This window comes from Vanacampus margaritifer, chromosome 7, assembly GCF_051991255.1.
Source record: "Vanacampus margaritifer isolate UIUO_Vmar chromosome 7, RoL_Vmar_1.0, whole genome shotgun sequence".
Classification (NCBI taxonomy): Eukaryota; Metazoa; Chordata; class Actinopteri; order Syngnathiformes; family Syngnathidae; genus Vanacampus; species Vanacampus margaritifer.
Window position 1 is genome coordinate 15,425,900 of NC_135438.1, and position 17,255 is coordinate 15,443,154.

General features: G+C 39.3%; 2 protein-coding genes and 1 long non-coding RNA gene across 3 annotated transcripts; 2 read left to right on the forward strand and 1 right to left on the reverse strand.

The window, feature by feature from the left end:
- Positions 1 to 565: 565 nt before the first annotated feature.
- Positions 566 to 5,856, reverse strand: LOC144055447 (uncharacterized). The gene is made up of 3 exons (XR_013294881.1): positions 5,778 to 5,856; positions 2,582 to 2,712; positions 566 to 1,544 (listed from the first exon to the last, which is right to left on the reverse strand). It is a non-coding gene; the product is annotated as an uncharacterized LOC144055447 (long non-coding RNA).
- On the forward strand, positions 4,803 to 9,148 carry LOC144055446 (N-acetylneuraminate-9-phosphate synthase-like). The gene is made up of 6 exons (XM_077571412.1): positions 4,803 to 5,033; positions 5,484 to 5,699; positions 5,798 to 5,897; positions 7,572 to 7,726; positions 7,813 to 8,079; positions 8,655 to 9,148. Exons 1-6 carry the CDS (start codon positions 4,902 to 4,904, stop codon positions 8,844 to 8,846), a joined length of 1,062 nt encoding a protein of 353 aa, XP_077427538.1. The 5' UTR covers positions 4,803 to 4,901; the 3' UTR covers positions 8,847 to 9,148.
- Positions 9,149 to 11,873: 2,725 nt separating this feature from the next.
- On the forward strand, positions 11,874 to 16,275 carry LOC144055589 (N-acetylneuraminate-9-phosphate synthase-like). The gene is made up of 6 exons (XM_077571700.1): positions 11,874 to 12,135; positions 12,466 to 12,681; positions 12,768 to 12,867; positions 13,906 to 14,060; positions 14,141 to 14,407; positions 15,735 to 16,275. The coding sequence occupies exons 1-6, from the start codon at positions 12,004 to 12,006 to the stop codon at positions 15,948 to 15,950; spliced, it is 1,086 nt and encodes a 361-aa protein (XP_077427826.1). The 5' UTR covers positions 11,874 to 12,003; the 3' UTR covers positions 15,951 to 16,275.
- Positions 16,276 to 17,255: the final 980 nt, after the last annotated feature.

A 17,255-nucleotide genomic window follows, 5' to 3' on the forward strand; every position in this document is an offset into this window, starting at 1 on the left:
AAAGAGTTAAAGGGGAAGCCCCCCCCCCCAAAAAAAAAAATCTTGACAATAATATGTCCTATGCAGCCCCACTAGTTTAAATATGATATTCAGGTAGATGTTGTGTTAGTTGAATATAAGATGAGTCGCAAAGTCCAGCATTTTTTTTAAATGTATATCAGAAGGCGGCCATTTTGCCACTTGCTGTCATATGAAAATGACATCAATGTTTCTCATGTCTCAGGTAACAACCAATCGGAGCTCAGCAACAGGTGAGCTGTGATTGACCTTTGCTTGAACCCTGCGCAACATTGATGTCATCTTCAGTCGACAGCATGTTGCAAAATGGCCGCCCCCTGAGACGGCTAAAAATGGCTGGATTTTTCTTCATAACTCATATTGCACAAATGTAATATTAATCAGAATGTGATGTGTACACTAGTGAGGTCACATATAACATATTATTGACAAAAAATGTTTATGGTTGACTTCCACTTTAAATTGTATAATTAACACAAGTGTTACCCTCAATAGACATTTTAATTATTTCAGTTAAATAGAACCCACTGGGTAGGTCAGAGATGAGTCACAATGTAAATGATTCTTTATTTGCTACTTTCCTTATCCATCTACCACAACTTCTTTACGGGAAAGTAAAATACACCTGCCGACCGCTACAGCTTCCCTTTTCCACCTTCCCATTACCACTCCCCTCAGATAGCATTCAGCATTAGAGATTGATGCAGCAATTTTAAACAATCTGCTTATTTAGAACGCAAAGTGAGGCACTTCCCCAACGCTCCAACCTGCTGGTGAGTCTGAAGCTAATTACGAAGTCAAACTGGTTTCCCCGTCTCCAGCAAAGTTCCAACTCTCGACCCCTTCTCCGCCATACTGGTTCTGCGGCTTACCGTTGCTACCGATCTCCCATTATGTTGAATATTAATCAGGTTTTTTTGGATTGGGCTGCGCCAAGTTCTCATGTGCGCAACTCAAGCGAAACTGAATTAGACCATGCAGACAATTTCATATAGCTGTCATCAACCAAACGCAGAACAAAACAAAGAGGCTAGTGAGTAGTGAAAAGCCAACGTCAACGTGTGCAAGATCCTGCATGTAAACACAAGAAATAATGAGCTAATCTTGATGAATGGAGAACAAGTAGAGAAAGTAGACACATTTTAGGTAAACAAGCTCATCTTCACCTGTTGAGTAGAAGCAACTGTGACTAAAGCTAAACTCTTTCAGTGTTTTTACTTTCTGGACCAGGATTCCCCAACCCTGACCACAAGTCTGCATGTCTGAGTGATTTCACTGGATGTCCCCCAGGGATCAATCTTAGGTCCACCTCGCTTCATTCTTTAGCTACCTCGTCACATTGGGATCCATTATCACCGCTACAATGGTGACACAGAGGTCTCCATTCCAATACCACCCACTTCCCTCTTCATTTGTCTTGATGAAATCGGAAGCTAGATGAGCAGGAACTTCCTGAAGCTCAAAGGCAATTAAACTGAGGCTCCTGCCTGTAGTGGCTTGTCAAAAGAGGGCTCCCAGTTGAGTCTCTATGAAAGGCACACAAATGTAAATATGAAAATGAATAAATATACTTTCAATTATATGTCTATCTGTTTTTAGATGAACCAGATGAATAGTATATATTTATGTCAATAAACGACTTAATAATAAGCTAATTGATTAGCTTAGCTGATCTCACATCTACATTTTTGTGCCTGGGCAAGTCTAGGTTGTTGGGTTGTTTTCATTTTTGCATTGTGTGGATTTCTCAATAAATCTCAATTTTGTTGTTGCTGCTTTTATACAATATATGAGCAGGATGATTGCTTGTTGGCAGAGTGGTACTACGCAGCAGCAGCATCACGTTGTGCTTCATCTGTCATTAGCGTCAGCTAGCTGTCCAATCAGCATCACTGTATGGTTGGGGTCCAAGTTTGTGAAGCAAAGTCTGCTGTCACTCGTACCCTTTCATTACCTTAGGACATGTTTTACTGTTGGTGTAGCGAAACATTGTGATAACTTCTTCTTTAAATTATTATTATTTTTAAATGTTTCCAATTGTTGTCGACTGAAAATAACATAATCGTTGCTCACGGCTTAGATAATGACCAGTCATCTATGTTCTTATTTAAGCCACGATTCGCAAGCAGAGCTGTGATTACCTGAGTCCTGTGCAACTGTGATGTCATTTTCACTCGTTAGTAAGAAGCAAAATGGCCGCCCCTCGAGATGGATAAAAGCAGATGGATTTAAGCTGCTTAATTCATATTCCACAAATGTAATACTGATCAAAATAACGTGATTAGACTAGGTTACATAGAGCATATTATTGGCAAAAAATGTTTTGGGTTGACCCAAGTCAAGTTTTTGTTCACATGGCGTCCCTCATGGTTTACAGTCGTGCATGTTGAACCTTTGAAGTAGTTTTTCAGCATACTTTCTTTGTGCCAGTTTTATACACTTGTCACTTTGTTCAAAATGATACCTAGGTAGGACTACTATTTGTTTACCCATTCCTTTCACGTTTTCATTACAATAGGCCTAATCAAGCCATCAAACAATATCATTATGATCACTTTCTCACATTTGTTTACTTTTGCGTAAACACAACAATCAGCTGGGTTTTGCACAAATTTGTTTTCATCCAAAGATTCGTGCAGCATTGGCTGGTCCGGGAACGCCTTGGGATCCCGCCGGAGGAGCTGGTTGAAGTGGCTGGGGAGAGGGAAGTATATATATTCATTTAAATACCCTGATTGTTTTTTCCTGTCTCTGAAGCGTGCAGTCTTTCTTCAGTTTCACTTGTCTGTAACGACTCAATTCAGGTTCCATTTGGTTTTGTTGTTCTTGAGTCTTGACAGTCTGTGCACTTTATGTGTCATTTTTTGGGACCCTGTGTGACAGGTCACACGTATCTTGGCGGTTTGCCCCCATTCTGAACACTGGCCCATCACCATCGCTTGGTAATGTTTGTGTTTCTTGCTCTGCAACTTTTACTTACCACAAACGTCACTAACGTCTATAATTTTCTTTCTGAAATTTTCTTACCCAATAAATGTCTCTCAATTAGCTCTTTCACTGTTGAAGGAATATTTTGATTACTATTTTAAGTGTAATCTTTGCGTGTCCAAATAATTGTATTCAGGATCTGATGAAGAAGTTTTCCTGCAAGAATTTATTTAGAGGCCTCTAAAGACACAGTCAGAATATCACATCAGAATGCAACGTGATGATTCCAAGTGTGTGACAATTGTATGAACATCGACTCATTTATACAAAAAAGATAAAAGGTTCCTCCTCCTGGCTCATGATTGAACAAAGGGCAGACATGTCATCTCCTAGATTGAACAAAGGTGTAAGGTTGATGGTAAACAGACATCTTTATACAGTTCCCCTTCTTGATTGGGGGAGAAATGCAATTAGGATCTAACCCCAGACTTTTAGTCTCTAATGCCAAAAGGCTCTAAATAACATCATGCACATTCCTATCTTCAATAGCTTTGAGGGTGAGAGGATAAAATAAAGTTCACAAAATCATTACTCCACTGTATTCTTTTTAAACACTCATGATTATATCACATTGATATGCCTATAAGTAAATTCAAAAACAGTAAAACATCAAATTGAAAATATTAAATGTCTTCACTGTCACTGACGTTAAAAGACGTCAAGTAAAAACCTACGCAGGGCCAGCAATGACGTTAAAAGACGTCATCCAATTTTTTTTTGAAACGGGTAGAGGGAACCGGTTCTTCGGCATCTGTAGTGAAAGTTTCCAGCAAGTCTGTTGTGCCTAATGACTATTTTTGGCTCCTAGAGGGCAGCGATGACTCTCTTTTGACAAGATTGGGTGGGCGTCAGTAGAAGACGTGAGGCGGGGCTAGAGTGTTGAGGGGACATTGGCTGAAGAAGCCATAATGGCGGCCGCTTGCAAGCAGCTCACGGTCGAGCCGTTTTTTTCAAAGACATCGACCAACGATAAAGAGCACATTGATGACGATGATGATGATGGTGACTCCGAGGTTGACGCCGAAGTTGGAAGCGCTGACGCGGCGGCTATGACGACGTCATAAAGGTTCACGGGCTAGCGATGACAGTCTGCTACTTGCTATTTATTCCCCGGAAAAAAAAAGTAAGTAAAGTAACCATTTTCTATTGTTGATTACTGAAGAACGGAATAAGGTAAAAACAACATTTTTCTGATGAGACTCATCAGAAAAATGTTGTTTTTACCTTATTCCGTATATACCTTATTCCATATATACCTTATTATAGACGTTAGTGACGTTTGTGGTAAGTAAAAGTTGCAGAGCAAGAAACACAAACATTACCAAGCGATGGTGATGGGCCAGTGTTCAGAATGGGGGCAAACCGCCAAGATACGTGTGACCTGTCACACAGGGTCCCAAAAAATGACACATAAAGTGCACAGACTGTCAAGACTCAAGAACAACAAAACCAAATGGAACCTGAATTGAGTCGTTACAGACAAGTGAAACTGAAGAAAGACTGCACTCAAAGATGAGAGTCCAATCTTTAATTTGGTAGTATGAGAGTCCAATCTTTCATTTGGTAGTATGTGTGTTTTCATAGTCCAAACACAACATTTTCTGTGGACCTTGAAAGATCAGTCAAAATGCTTAAATCGGCCGGCACTGGCGACAACCCGTTTCTGAAAATGTCTGGCAGTCAAAAATTACAGTTGACACACTATTTGGAAGCACATAACAGCACAGTTTGTAAACTTGTAAACCACTCCCACTTTTGAAAACTTGACTACGCCCATTGTTGGCATAAATAGGCAATTACAACGCATCTGCGACCTTCTTTGGCACTGGTACATCTCCAGTTCATTACACTTCAAGCTTAGAATTCTTCTTAAACTTGTTTTGCCTGTTAGCAAAATGCCTTTAAAGTTTGAGCTGTGTCCAGGTAGGATGATTGGAGGGGATCATCCATGTTTTTTTATCGCTGAAATTGGACAAAATCATCAGGGAGACATTGAGATAGCCAAGAAAATGATCAAAATGGCAAAGGTAATAATTGAAAAATTGACAGTTTTTTTTTTTTTTTTTTGCTATGCACTGTTCATTATTGACTGCAACAATTTAATTCATGATTTGTGTGTGAGTGAGTGTGCATGCGTGTGTTTGTATGTGAGTATTCATTTGTCATGTATGTGTTTACAGCAGTTACTGAAATTTAGTATCAGTGGAAACTAAGCATAAAATGTCAAATAAATACATGAAATATTTCCAAAAAAGAGAAAACTGGGGCACTCAAAGGTGTAAAAGTTGTCAATAAAGGCCTTTTACTTGAAAGACATTTGAGTGCCCCAGGACATATCCTAGCAGCGCTCCTGCTTTGATCTGATTGTTTAAATACATAATGTACTATGGTAACAAAATAAAATAATTGCTGATTAACTCATGTATCTGGATGTCAATATAGTTCAAGACAAATGTCAAATGCGCTTACTTTGACAGGACTGTGGTGCGGATTGTGCCAAGTTCCAGAAGAGTGAGCTGCAGTACAAGTTTAACAAACGTGCTTTAGAGCGCCCTTACAAAACCAAAAACTCGTGGGGTGACACCTATGGCGAACACAAACGACACCTGGAGTTTAGCCACGAACAGTACAGGGAGCTTCAGAAATATGCAAAGGAAGTGGGGATCTTCTTCACTGCTTCTGCGATGGATGAGGTACTAATACTACTACTATACATTATGCTATTTATTAGCAGGTTTTACGTTTTGAAGTACTCTGAAGTTATAACTTACCCATTGCATGCACTTTTTAGATGGCGGTCGAGTTTCTCCATGAAATTAACGTGCCTTTCATCAAAGTGGGCTCAGGAGACACCAATAACTTCCCTTATCTGGAAATGGCTGCCAAGAAAGGTGATTGGTTGGTTTGACATTTTTTGGAGCGGGGGTTGTGGGGGTGAGCATTTTAAATATTGTGTGTGTGTGTGTGTGTGTGTGTGTGTGTGTGTGTGTGTGTGTGTGTGTGTGTGTGTGTGGGTGTGTGTGTGTGTGTGTGTGTGTGTGTGTGTGTGTGTGTGTGTGCGTGTGTGTGTGTGTGTGTGTGTGTGTGAGAGAGAGAGAGAGAGAGAATCGCACAACATTAATTAAAAAAAATATTGAATAAATAAAAATGAAAAATATGAGAATATGCAAATCCACGTGTGCGTTACACATTATTAACCAAAGTATTGTAAAAGTGCTGAAAATGGCTTGGACTCATTGAGGATATAGCCTAATTTTAATGGTTGAACAAACATATAATTTTGGGGTCTCCTGACTTTTTTTTTTTTCCTGAATGCTTTTAAATTTGTAATATCACCACAAGATGGCAGACTGGTAAACATGGCTTTGTTGCGTTTCCACCCTGTAGCCTAACATGAGTTGGCCTAATATTTGTTTTGTTTATTTGGAATGATATGCAGGACAAATATACTACATCAATTTATAGGGGGGTATTGCTCAAAATGATTGTTCAGCAGTTTTGTGCCGTTTTATTCAAGAGAGCCCTTTGCATGGGGACACAGTCATGAATTTCTGTGAATCTCAATACTACATAATGCAATTCGATTTTCAATTGCAACTCGATCTGCTTCCTGTTTGTCACCTCAATTCAAATTCAAGAATTGAATTGGAATTCAGGGGCTATTTCCAAAAGTTTCACTTCAACTCGTCACCATGGCCACAATCTTTGCTCACTAGACATCAAATTCTCACATTTTGTAGTGACAAGTCTCTTCTTTCAGACAAACTAACTTTTATTTGGCTAAGGTGACATTTAGTACCTTTATTTTCACTTTAAGCGAGGACAAGTCGGACAAACTCGCCTATCTTTTCAATGTTAAATTGAGGCGTCTTTCTCTCTCCATTTTTTTCTCCAAGTTTTCAACCTGCTCTCATTTGGTCATTTTTCATCCGATTAAAAAAGTGAGAACATGCTCGTGTTCCCCAAACCCTTGCCGTTCTAACGAGCCATTTCTTGAATCTGCATCTTGAACCGTTAAGACGTGAGAGGCTTTTGTTCGAGGGGTGCGTCTCTCATACAATATCAATGGAATGTGGGTGCGTGACGTCTCCAAGTCAAATGTGCGTGCGTGAATGTGCATGTTTCTTAAAGGGACAGTAAGATACTTTTAGTTGATGTTGATTATGGTTAACTTCCACATTTCTTGACCGATTCCAGTCGTTTAAATTTTAAACTGTTCAGCTCATTTACAAGAGTCAGCAGTCCCATTCAAAATTTCCGCGGGAATTTTTCTAGTTCTTAATTCAATTCTGAATTTCGTACAGCCCTGGTCTGGTGAGTACGATATGTTCTATTTATATTTTTGTTTTTGTCATAGTATTAAATACATAAAGTATTGACTCTGAATTTCTCCTAATAATTGACTTGTTGCACGTGTGCTGTTACGTTGCTCTTTTTTTGTGCAAAATTGTGATTTATTCTGTAACATGTGACATGACAGTGGTCATATTAAGCACTAACAATGAGATGTTGGCCAGTCCATTATGCATCTCTTGTGTGTGTGTGCGTGTGCGTGCGTGTGTCAGGACGTCCCATGGTGGTGTCCAGCGGGATGCAGTCCATTGAGACGATGCGTCGGGTGTACAAGACAGTGAAGGAGCACAATGAAAACTTGGTCATCCTGCAGTGTACCAGCACTTACCCTCTTGAACCTAAAGATGTCAACCTCAGAGTGATCACAGTAAATAAAACGGAAAATGAGTGCAATTCAATGAAATGATGCGGTAGAAGCACACCTTAACTTTTCTTGTCCGCTTGTCTAAACAGGAATTCCAGAAGGAATTCCCCGACATCCCAATCGGGTATTCTGGCCACGAGTCCGGTATCAGTATTTCAGTGGCAGCGGCTGCTCTGGGGGCAAAGGTCATAGAGCGCCACGTGACACTGGACAAGACTTGGAGGGGAAGTGACCATGCGGCTTCTCTGGAGCCTTCTGAACTGGCTGAGATGATTCGTTCCGTCCGACTGGTGGAGCTCGCACTGGGACGTGGTCTCAAGAAGAGGTTGTGCTGCGAGGAGTCATTCCATAGAAAGGTGAGATACTGTTACTCAACTTCTCTAAATAGTGGGCGGGAACATACCCTTAAAAGGGAAGTCAACCTTAAACATTTCTTGACAATAATATGTTATATGTGACCTCACTAGTGTAAACATGACATTCTGATTAATATTACATTTGTGGAATATGAGCTATGAAGCGAAATCCAGCTGTTTTTATCCATCTCAGGGGGCGGCCATTTTGCCACTTGACAACAGTGATGACAGTTGCTCAGGGCTCAGACAACGTCCAATTACAACTCACCTGTTTTCTGAAGCTGAGCTGTGATTGGTTGTTATTAGACCTTAGCAACATTGATGTCATTTTCAGTCAACAGCAAATGGCAAAATGGCCGCCTTCTGATATTGATAAAAACTGCTTGGATTTTGCTGCTTAACTCATATTCTATAACCACAATACCGTATTTAGACTAGTGGGGCTACTTAGAACATATTGTCAAATTGGGGGTGGGGGGGTAACTTCCCCTTTAAAATTAACAAATACGATTATTGCAGAATAATACGCATTTGCTTCAAAAAGTAAATCATTATGACTTGCTCTTTTTCCTCAGCTTGGGAAGTCTGTGGTGGCCAAGGTGAAGATCCCCAAAGGAACTGTCCTCAGTCTGGACATGTTGGCAGTGAAGGTGGCCGAGCCCATGGGCGTCGCCGCTGAAGACATCTTCAAGCTGGTTGGCAAAACTGTCAATGAGGATGTAGATGAAGATGAGAGCGTCATACCAGAGGTGGTGGACGGCCTGTAGCTTTTTTTCCAAAAATGTGAATGATTTTATTCAGGGGTTTTCTAGTAGGTACTTGCTTAGAGTAGCTCAAACACTGTGAAAGGGATGTACAAATTTTGCTTCAACAGCATTTGATACAAAATCATTTGTTGCTTCGCTCATCTGTTTCTATTAAATCAAGATTCAAAAAAACATCTTTTATTGCTGCTTAGATGATGGGCTGTATATACAAGTATGCGCCCAACACAAGTCTGGGAATCAGGTGTCATTGACATTTGCACTGATGTTTGTACACGCTATCTAATAAAATGCAGGATAATGAACTTTTTGCGGTGTGTTCTTTTAATTATGTAAATGGAGAGACAGATGTCAATTTAGACTAGAGTACAGATATAAAATGTGCGATTAATCGTGAGTTAACTATTGAAGTCATGCGATTAATTATGATTAAAATTTAATTGCCCGACACCGCTAATTTTTACATTCTGTATGTATGTACACTATTAGACAGATGTTTTTTTTTTTCATGAATACGCTAGAATGACAATTGCGTGACAAACTCACATATTACTTGAAAGATTAGTGAAAAATACATTTGTAAAAATAGATATCACTCCAAAAAGACAAAGGTTAAAAAAGCCCCACTGTACTTCACAGAACTGTTATGTCAACACAGAACTGTTATGTCAATTTGTTAAAGGTAGTGTCATAAAGATGGGGCATCTGTGCAAATGATGCAAATCAAACAAACAAACATAGGCTTTTATGTGCGTTTTTCCACTAATGTCATAAGACATGTTATACTGGAATAGAACCTGTATCCTGTGTGTTCTTGTCTCAACCAACACGATCCTCACTTTTTTTTTTAGGTATATCGATTTTGTAATTTCTGATTATATCAGCAGCAGCTTTCACGTTTAGTGTGTGTATTCTACATTCCAAAACATATGCGTGTTATTGTTGTCTGTAGGTGTGAATGTGAGGGCAAATGGTTAGTTGTCTATATGGGGTGTCCAACTGCAGTCCTAGAGGGCCCCTATTCTGCATCCTTTAGATAATTCCCTACTCCAAACATACCTGATTTAAATGATCAAGACTGTTATCAGTCTTCTGCAGAGCTTGCCGATGAGCTGATTATTTCAATCAGGTGTGTCGGAGGAGGGAATCATCTAAAACATGCAGGATGGGGGCCCTTGAGGACACCTCTGGTCTATATATAACATGTACCCTTCATATGAACTCCCCGCTCACTGTGACCATAATGAAAATAAAGAACAAATCAGTGCAACTGTATTATTGCTTACTGCCAGGAATATCAATCATCACACATTTTGTATTAGTAAAGTCTGACAATGTGCAAAGAAACCTGTGACCAGGTAATGCAGGGTGCAGATTAGAAGAAAGTGGTTTCAGAGTCTACATGTATCAAATTTGTTATTGCCATATAAGTATTACCAAGTAGGCTACTGACTATAGTATTTTAACATGTACAGGATGAAGCACATGGGCACAGATGGTACTGGGAGCGGCTCTAGGACTTTCAGTGGAAATTAAACACACCATCTCAGTAGGTGCGTGTCTCACTTTCCCTCTCACTCTCTCTCTCGCTCACACACACACTGTAAAATAGAGGTTCTATCCTAAACCTTTTTTGGTTGGTGTATCCCCACACCTGTTTGTCATGCCATGAGTACCCCCTCACACATACAGTATGTGTTGATGATTCTAGAATGTAACACAACCGATATTTAAATGAAAATAATTTTATTTATGTTCCTTATTTTGAACATTTAATTCTTAGCCATAGTCTTTTTTATATATTTTTTTTATTTAAAATTATTATTTTTTTGTCTTGAATATTACAATGTAATATAAATAAATAAAAATAGAAATCAAAATCAAGCCTTGTTATATTTGTCTGCTATGTCTTATAACATTTACCACAAAAAAATGGAGCGCCTTTAAATAAGTCCCCTTTAACTCATTCACTGCCATTGATGGCTATAGACGTCAACAATTCATTTGCGCTATTTTTATTAGTTTGAAATTTTTTTCCACTTTTGTTAACAAGAGTATGAAAACCTAGAAAATTATTGTACATTTGGAACAGATATAACATTTGTGATTAATCGTCAATTAACTAGTGAAGTCATGTGATTAATTACAAAAACCTGTTGACCTGTTGAAGTGTGCATCCATCCATTTTCATGATCGCTTATTCCTCATAAGGGTTGCAAAGTGTTCAGATATAAGAAAAAACACAGCATTTTTTTTTAAGTATACTATAATATCACTTGGATGTTGACGTGTCATTTAATTGTTCATTGAGTAGCTAATCTCACAATAATAAAACATTGAGAATCTACAGTAAGAAAGAATGAACAGCATTTACCGTAACCACACTAATTTAGACAAAATGTAAAATAAAAGCATTTTTATGCTGTATGCATTATAGGAAAATCCTAACATGTACTACTTATGTTAGTGAATTTCATTACATTTCACGTTTTAAATTAATTTTTTTACTAATGTAAGTGTGTTGTTCGGACTAGAGTTCATACACAAATATTAATTAAGTCAAACTTATTTTGCAATTGTCATTAGGTTTTGGTGGGTTATTGTTGGAATTCCAGACAATCAATAATTTCATCTTCTATTACAATAAAGAACAGAACAACTGAACAGAACAACTAAAAAGAATACTATTGACAATTCCAAGTTTACGTCACAAGTCAAAGTGGCTCTCTGCTCATTGAAAAGCATTGGATTTTGGATTGTTGTAATTCGATTGATTTGTGAGGGTTATTTTGATTTCAAAATGTGATGAAATGGTTTGTATTCTAGTCACTGGCAAAAGCAAGACAATACAGCGTTTGTTTACACCGTGTAAATGAAGCATTTGCATTGTGAAAATATTGTCAATAGAAGCAAGCAAGCAAACAAACAAACAAACTAACTAACTAACAAACATAAAACAGAGTAGAGGAACAGAAAGCTAAAAAAAAAAAAAAAGGAGCGTGCAACGAACGCGGAAGTGGTGGAACTTCCGGGAAATGCGTCACATTAACTGTTCCGGGTCGGTCTTCCTGAGTTCATGGCGAGAGAAACTCTTCGCTTCTCTTCGAGCAATTTCATTCATCGTTACACATAGTGTTTGTTTTTCTTTTCTGTCGTCACCATGCCTTTAAAGTTCGAGATTTGCCCCGGTAGAATGATTGGAGCAAACAATCCGTGCTTCATCATCGCTGAAATTGGGCAAAACCATCAGGGGGACATCGAGCTCGCTAAGAAAATGATCAAAATGGCAAAGGTAATAACTTTTACACGGGTATGCAACAAAAGCCGCACAACAAATGGACATGGGGAAGCTGAATAAAGACAGAAATCTAGATGAACCAAAAGTAAAATAAGTAATTTCAAAATGTACTCAGTTCTAAACCTCTCAGTCCGCTGACAGTTCATTTGTAACGTTTTATTTGTTTAGTGTGTTATGTACACACTCTCAGGGGCTACTCCCTTTCCAACCCTACCCAGTCTCTCTAACATTGTGTTTTTATTCGTTTGTGGTACTACTTGTAGATGTTGTACCTTGATTCAAATATATGTTATACTCGAGCCTCACTTGACTGCACTTTTACAGGACTGTGGTGCGGATTGTGCCAAGTTCCAGAAGAGTGAGCTGCAGCACAAGTTTAACAAACGTGCATTAGAGCGTCCATACAAGGCCAAACACTCATGGGGGGACACATATGGTGAACACAAACGCCACCTGGAGTTCAGCCATGAGCAGTACAGGGAGCTGCAGAAGTATGCAAAAGAAGTGGGGATCTTCTTCACTGCCTCTGGGATGGATGAGGTAGGCCACTTAATGTATTTGCAGGTTTTACGCTTTAAACAAGTATATAAAACACATTTTCCACCTGAACTATTTGCACCTTTTAGATGGCGGTAGAATTCCTCCATGAGCTAAATGTGCCTTTCTTTAAAGTGGGCTCAGGAGACACCAACAACTTCCCTTACCTGGAGAAGACTGCCAAGAAAGGTGATAATTGACAATTCGAACATTCAGGCATTTCTGATATTTCCGCAATGCAAATGCGTTCCTTGCAGGCGTCGTCTTGTATTGCTTTTGCCCGTGACTAGCAGTTATAGTAGTCAAACGACATTTCAATACATTTTGAAATCCAATACAACGATCCAAATTCCAGTGCTTTCCAGTGAGCCGAGAGCTTCCTTTCACCAAGTTGACCACCATTTTGACTTGTGACGTAAGATCGGAATTGTCAATACCTGAATTGAGTATGAATTCGATTTCCTCAACTAGTGGCCGTGGGAATGTATTGGCTCAATTTCATAATTTGCTTGTATGCATGGAGCAGCATGCAAGGTCTTAAGACTGGCCAAGTCATTCACTGGACCTTAACCAGCAGGCATTTTACCTCCTGAAGAGAAGACTAAAGGGAGAAACCTCCAGAAACAAAATTAGAGAAAGAGGCTGCAGTCAAGGCCTGGAAAAGCTCTTCAAATGAAGAATGCAACAGTCTGGTGAAGGGTCACAGGCTTGAGACGATGATTGAAAGTGGTTATGCCATCAAATAGTAAATGGTATTCCTTTTAGGAAGAAGGTGCTCTGTCCTGACTTGTTTAACACATCAGAAACGCAAATGTCTTCAGTATACAACAAAAACAAAAGAAATTGAGCTTGCTGTTCCAATACTTTTGAAGGGGGACTGTTTAGACAAGCAGAGCAACTAAATGTTCTTCCACTAGATGGCAGAAGATGCATAATTAATCTGTGTTAAACTGTTGGCAGTCAGAGCACAGACACAGTTAATTTGTGAATACATTTAGATGAGAGCATCATTATTTCAGTACTGGTAGTGGCATTTTGTGAGATTTACCAATGTCAAATTTGTGCCTTTGCTCATTTAAAGGTTGAGAATTTAGAGAGACTGATTCTAGTGGATGATGGACCTGACGACTCATCGTGGCACAGCACCTATTAGAAACACAACCTTGCATCCATTAAATAACTTTGCTTTATATGATCTTATTTTTGCACTTCTTGTGCATATTGTAGGACGTCCCATGGTGGTGTCCAGTGGGATGCAGTCCATGGAGACCATGCGTCGGGTGTACAAGACCGTGAAGGAGCACAACGAAAATTTTGCCATTCTGCAGTGTACCAGCGCTTACCCCCTTGAGCCGGAAGATGTCAACCTCAGAGTGATCACTGTAAATACAACAAAAATGGCTATAACCTAAACCCAATTGAAATGATATGGTAGCAACAAGCCTTATCTTCTCATCAACAGGAATACCAGAAGGAATTCCCCGATATCCCAATTGGTTATTCCGGCCACGAGTCTGGAATCAGCGTTTCAGTGGCGGCTGTTGCCCTAGGGGCAAAGGTCATAGAGCGTCACATCACATTGGACAAGACTTGGAAGGGAAGCGACCACGCAGCATCTCTGGTGGCTTCTGAGCTGGCCGAGCTGGTTCGTTCCATCCGACTGGTAGAGAGGGCACTGGGAAGCGGTATCAAGGAGCTGCTACCTTGCGAGAAGCCGTGTCGTGACAAGGTGCGATATCGCCGCTCCGCAAGACACAAAATACATTATTGCAACTCCTGGGCCTATAACACACTGGACATACGTAAGCAAAATATTGCAGTCAATAGTTAGGACATATTTTGTCATTAAATAGCATTAGAAATGTCCAAATTTAGCTGAAGACACATAGGGCCGCCATCTTACGTGCGTTTGGCTCCAATAAATGCATGCTTTTATTTATTTAGCGATTTTTAAAAAAATATATATATTTTTTTAATTTTTTTTATTTTTCTGGATTTATTTAGCGATTATGACGCGGATTGTTTTGTTGCAAACATAAGAACATGTAACGACACAAATGTTTTCCCTTTTCAGTCTAAAGAGACCACAAACAAAGCCTAAGAAGCATCTTAGTTAGTAGTGGTGAATTCCGGTCGGAGTCAGTCAGCAATAAGTGTCCGTGCGGAAGCATGAAATATTGGTTCCGACAACTTCCAGGTGCCCCAAATATGTTTAAATTTTTTTTTAAAAAAAACCTTCGGCGCATACATTTTTGCGTCGACCCAACCGACTTGGCCGACTTTTTTTCCCCAGCCCTAAAAAATATATTTTTTTATTTGCATCCTCAAAACACATTTTAACCTCCAGCAAACTTGTCTTCTCACGACAAATCAAATAGGAGAGGAACAGTGAAGAATGAGGTAAATATTCTGGGTTTTTTTTTCAATCTTTATTTCTTAAGTATTCCATACAGTTCATTGATGGCGGCATACTGTCACTTAGATTGTGTTACGTGAATTCATGTTGAATATTTATAAATAAAGAAAGCTTTCTAGTTTCATACTCAAGTAAATTGTGTTTTACCATTCACGGTCTCTGTTTCTTATAGTGGTCGCCATTGAGTGACATCACATTGAAGTTGGTGGGTGAATTTGGGGTACTTTATTTCACCCCCCCGATTTTGCGAGTGGGATTTCCGAGTTCAAGTAGGCGTTCCCGTACACACTTCCTGGTATGAAGTTGGAAAAGTCTGACTTCCCACTTTCCGCAAATGCAGCATTAGATAACGACCAATCACAAGGCTCACCTGTTTTCTGAGTGTGGTCATGTGACGTTCGCCACCATCACGTTTGTTGTCACATTTCTAAAGCTTTGTCATTTGTGTGGCATATATTTGTGTTAAAATAAGTCCCATTTGACTAGGCCTTTGTTAAAAAATAATTATTCAAAATAATAATTTACATGAAATAAAATAAAGAATGTTTGTGTTTGACTTTGTTGTTTGAGAAATATATTTCACACCTGAGTAAACAATTACATTTTTAAAATGGCTATTAATTACATTCCTTTTCTCCAGCTGGGGAAGTCGGTTGTGGCCAAGGTGAAGATCCCCAAAGGGACTGTCCTCAGTCTGGACATGTTGACAGTGAAGGTGGCCGAACCCATGGGCGTAGCGGCCGAGGACATCTTCAAGCTGGTTGGCAAGGCCGTCACAGCGGACATAGGGGAAGACGAGAGTGTCTCACCGGACGTGGTGGACAGCTATGGAAAGAAGGCTAAGTGCTGTGGATAGAGAGGAGAGATTTGAGGTTGGGGTGAGAAGCACTTAAATGGTGATGATCTGAATCATGTGGGCGTAATATGGTGGGTGATTCACTTTCAGATAGGTTTGTTAATCAGGAAGAGGAGGAGGTAATTGTCTTCTAAGCTGGCACAAACCCACTTTGGGGCCTTCGTTTGAGACAGACTGAAGAAAAACGAATCAAATGTAGCCACTGTCACAAACTGTGGTGGATGCTGCTAATTATCCTCAGCAAGATGCACTAAATTGTCGCATGTTGCATTGCGTTGTGTATAATTCAATGTTTATGCCTAATAAAAATAAATGTACATCCGCATGTCAGAAGTTAGTGTATTTTTTTGTATCCTTTCATCTATGTAAACAAGTAACACATTGCACATGACGTGACATTGGTTTATACTTCATTGCATTCAATATAGCAGCTAATCCCCAGGATTGGATGGATGTACGCAAAAAGCATAAAAAAGGATATCTGGTTAGATGGTAGATTGGTTCATGGCTGTGTTGCTTGACAATAAATATTAATAATAATACATTTTATTTGTAAAGCACTTTACGTTTGACATCAAACCTTAAAAGTTGGGTACATTGACATGACATTGTTACTTTTCTACACATGAACTCACCTTTACCCATATTATAGAGAATGTTAATCTTTTTCTTTTTTTTAACCAATGTGCTTTGGTTGCTAAAAGTAAATCAAGTAGTGATTAAATTATGAATGAACGAACTCAAGTAACACACTTCAGGTGTCATAATCGCCCATCGTTCCAAGACGGGACTGGCTCACAGAAGAGAAACAAGCGCAGGCAAGGCCACCTTCACCTCGTCGTAGGCCCTGGCGCAAACCATCAAATATAGACAACCCCAAAGAAAAAAAACGACAGAGCCCACGCAAGCCCATTGCTAAAAGGGTGACCTAAGCGCAGGGCTTGTAGCACTTTCTAATCGAATAATTTCCTCAAAATGTAATAAAATTTGCACTTAACCTGATCAAGAATGTAATAAAGCCCAATAATTTCTGAATTTAACCAATGTTTAAAAAAAAAAAAAACCATGGCTGATATATTTTTACTGACAATGTGATACCTAGGGAATTCTCTCCTTGCTTGTGTGAGGCAGGAACTCATCAGACACGTTAACACTTTCAGTCCCTTTGAACAGGAGAAATATATATTTTTTTTTTTAAAAAGCATCCATACTATTTGTGGTACGGAAAGTCAAGTGTGGTTTCTCTTGCATGGGAAGAGACTTATTACGCAGGTGATCTACTGTATCTCAGGCTACCTTGAAGGA

Bases quoted from the DNA above. Each gene is read 5' to 3' on its own strand.
- LOC144055589 (XM_077571700.1), top strand. From the start codon at position 12,004: ATGCCTTTAAAGTTCGAGATTTGCCCCGGTAGAATGATTGGAGCAAAC. The intron at 12,136-12,465 runs GTAATAACTTTT...GCACTTTTACAG, and splicing joins AAATGATCAAAATGGCAAAG to GACTGTGGTGCGGATTGTGC. The intron at 12,682-12,767 runs GTAGGCCACTTA...TGCACCTTTTAG, and splicing joins CTGCCTCTGGGATGGATGAG to ATGGCGGTAGAATTCCTCCA.
- LOC144055446 (XM_077571412.1), top strand. From the start codon at position 4,902: ATGCCTTTAAAGTTTGAGCTGTGTCCAGGTAGGATGATTGGAGGGGAT. The intron at 5,898-7,571 runs GTGATTGGTTGG...TGCGTGTGTCAG, and splicing joins GGAAATGGCTGCCAAGAAAG to GACGTCCCATGGTGGTGTCC. The intron at 8,080-8,654 runs GTGAGATACTGT...CTTTTTCCTCAG, and splicing joins AGGAGTCATTCCATAGAAAG to CTTGGGAAGTCTGTGGTGGC.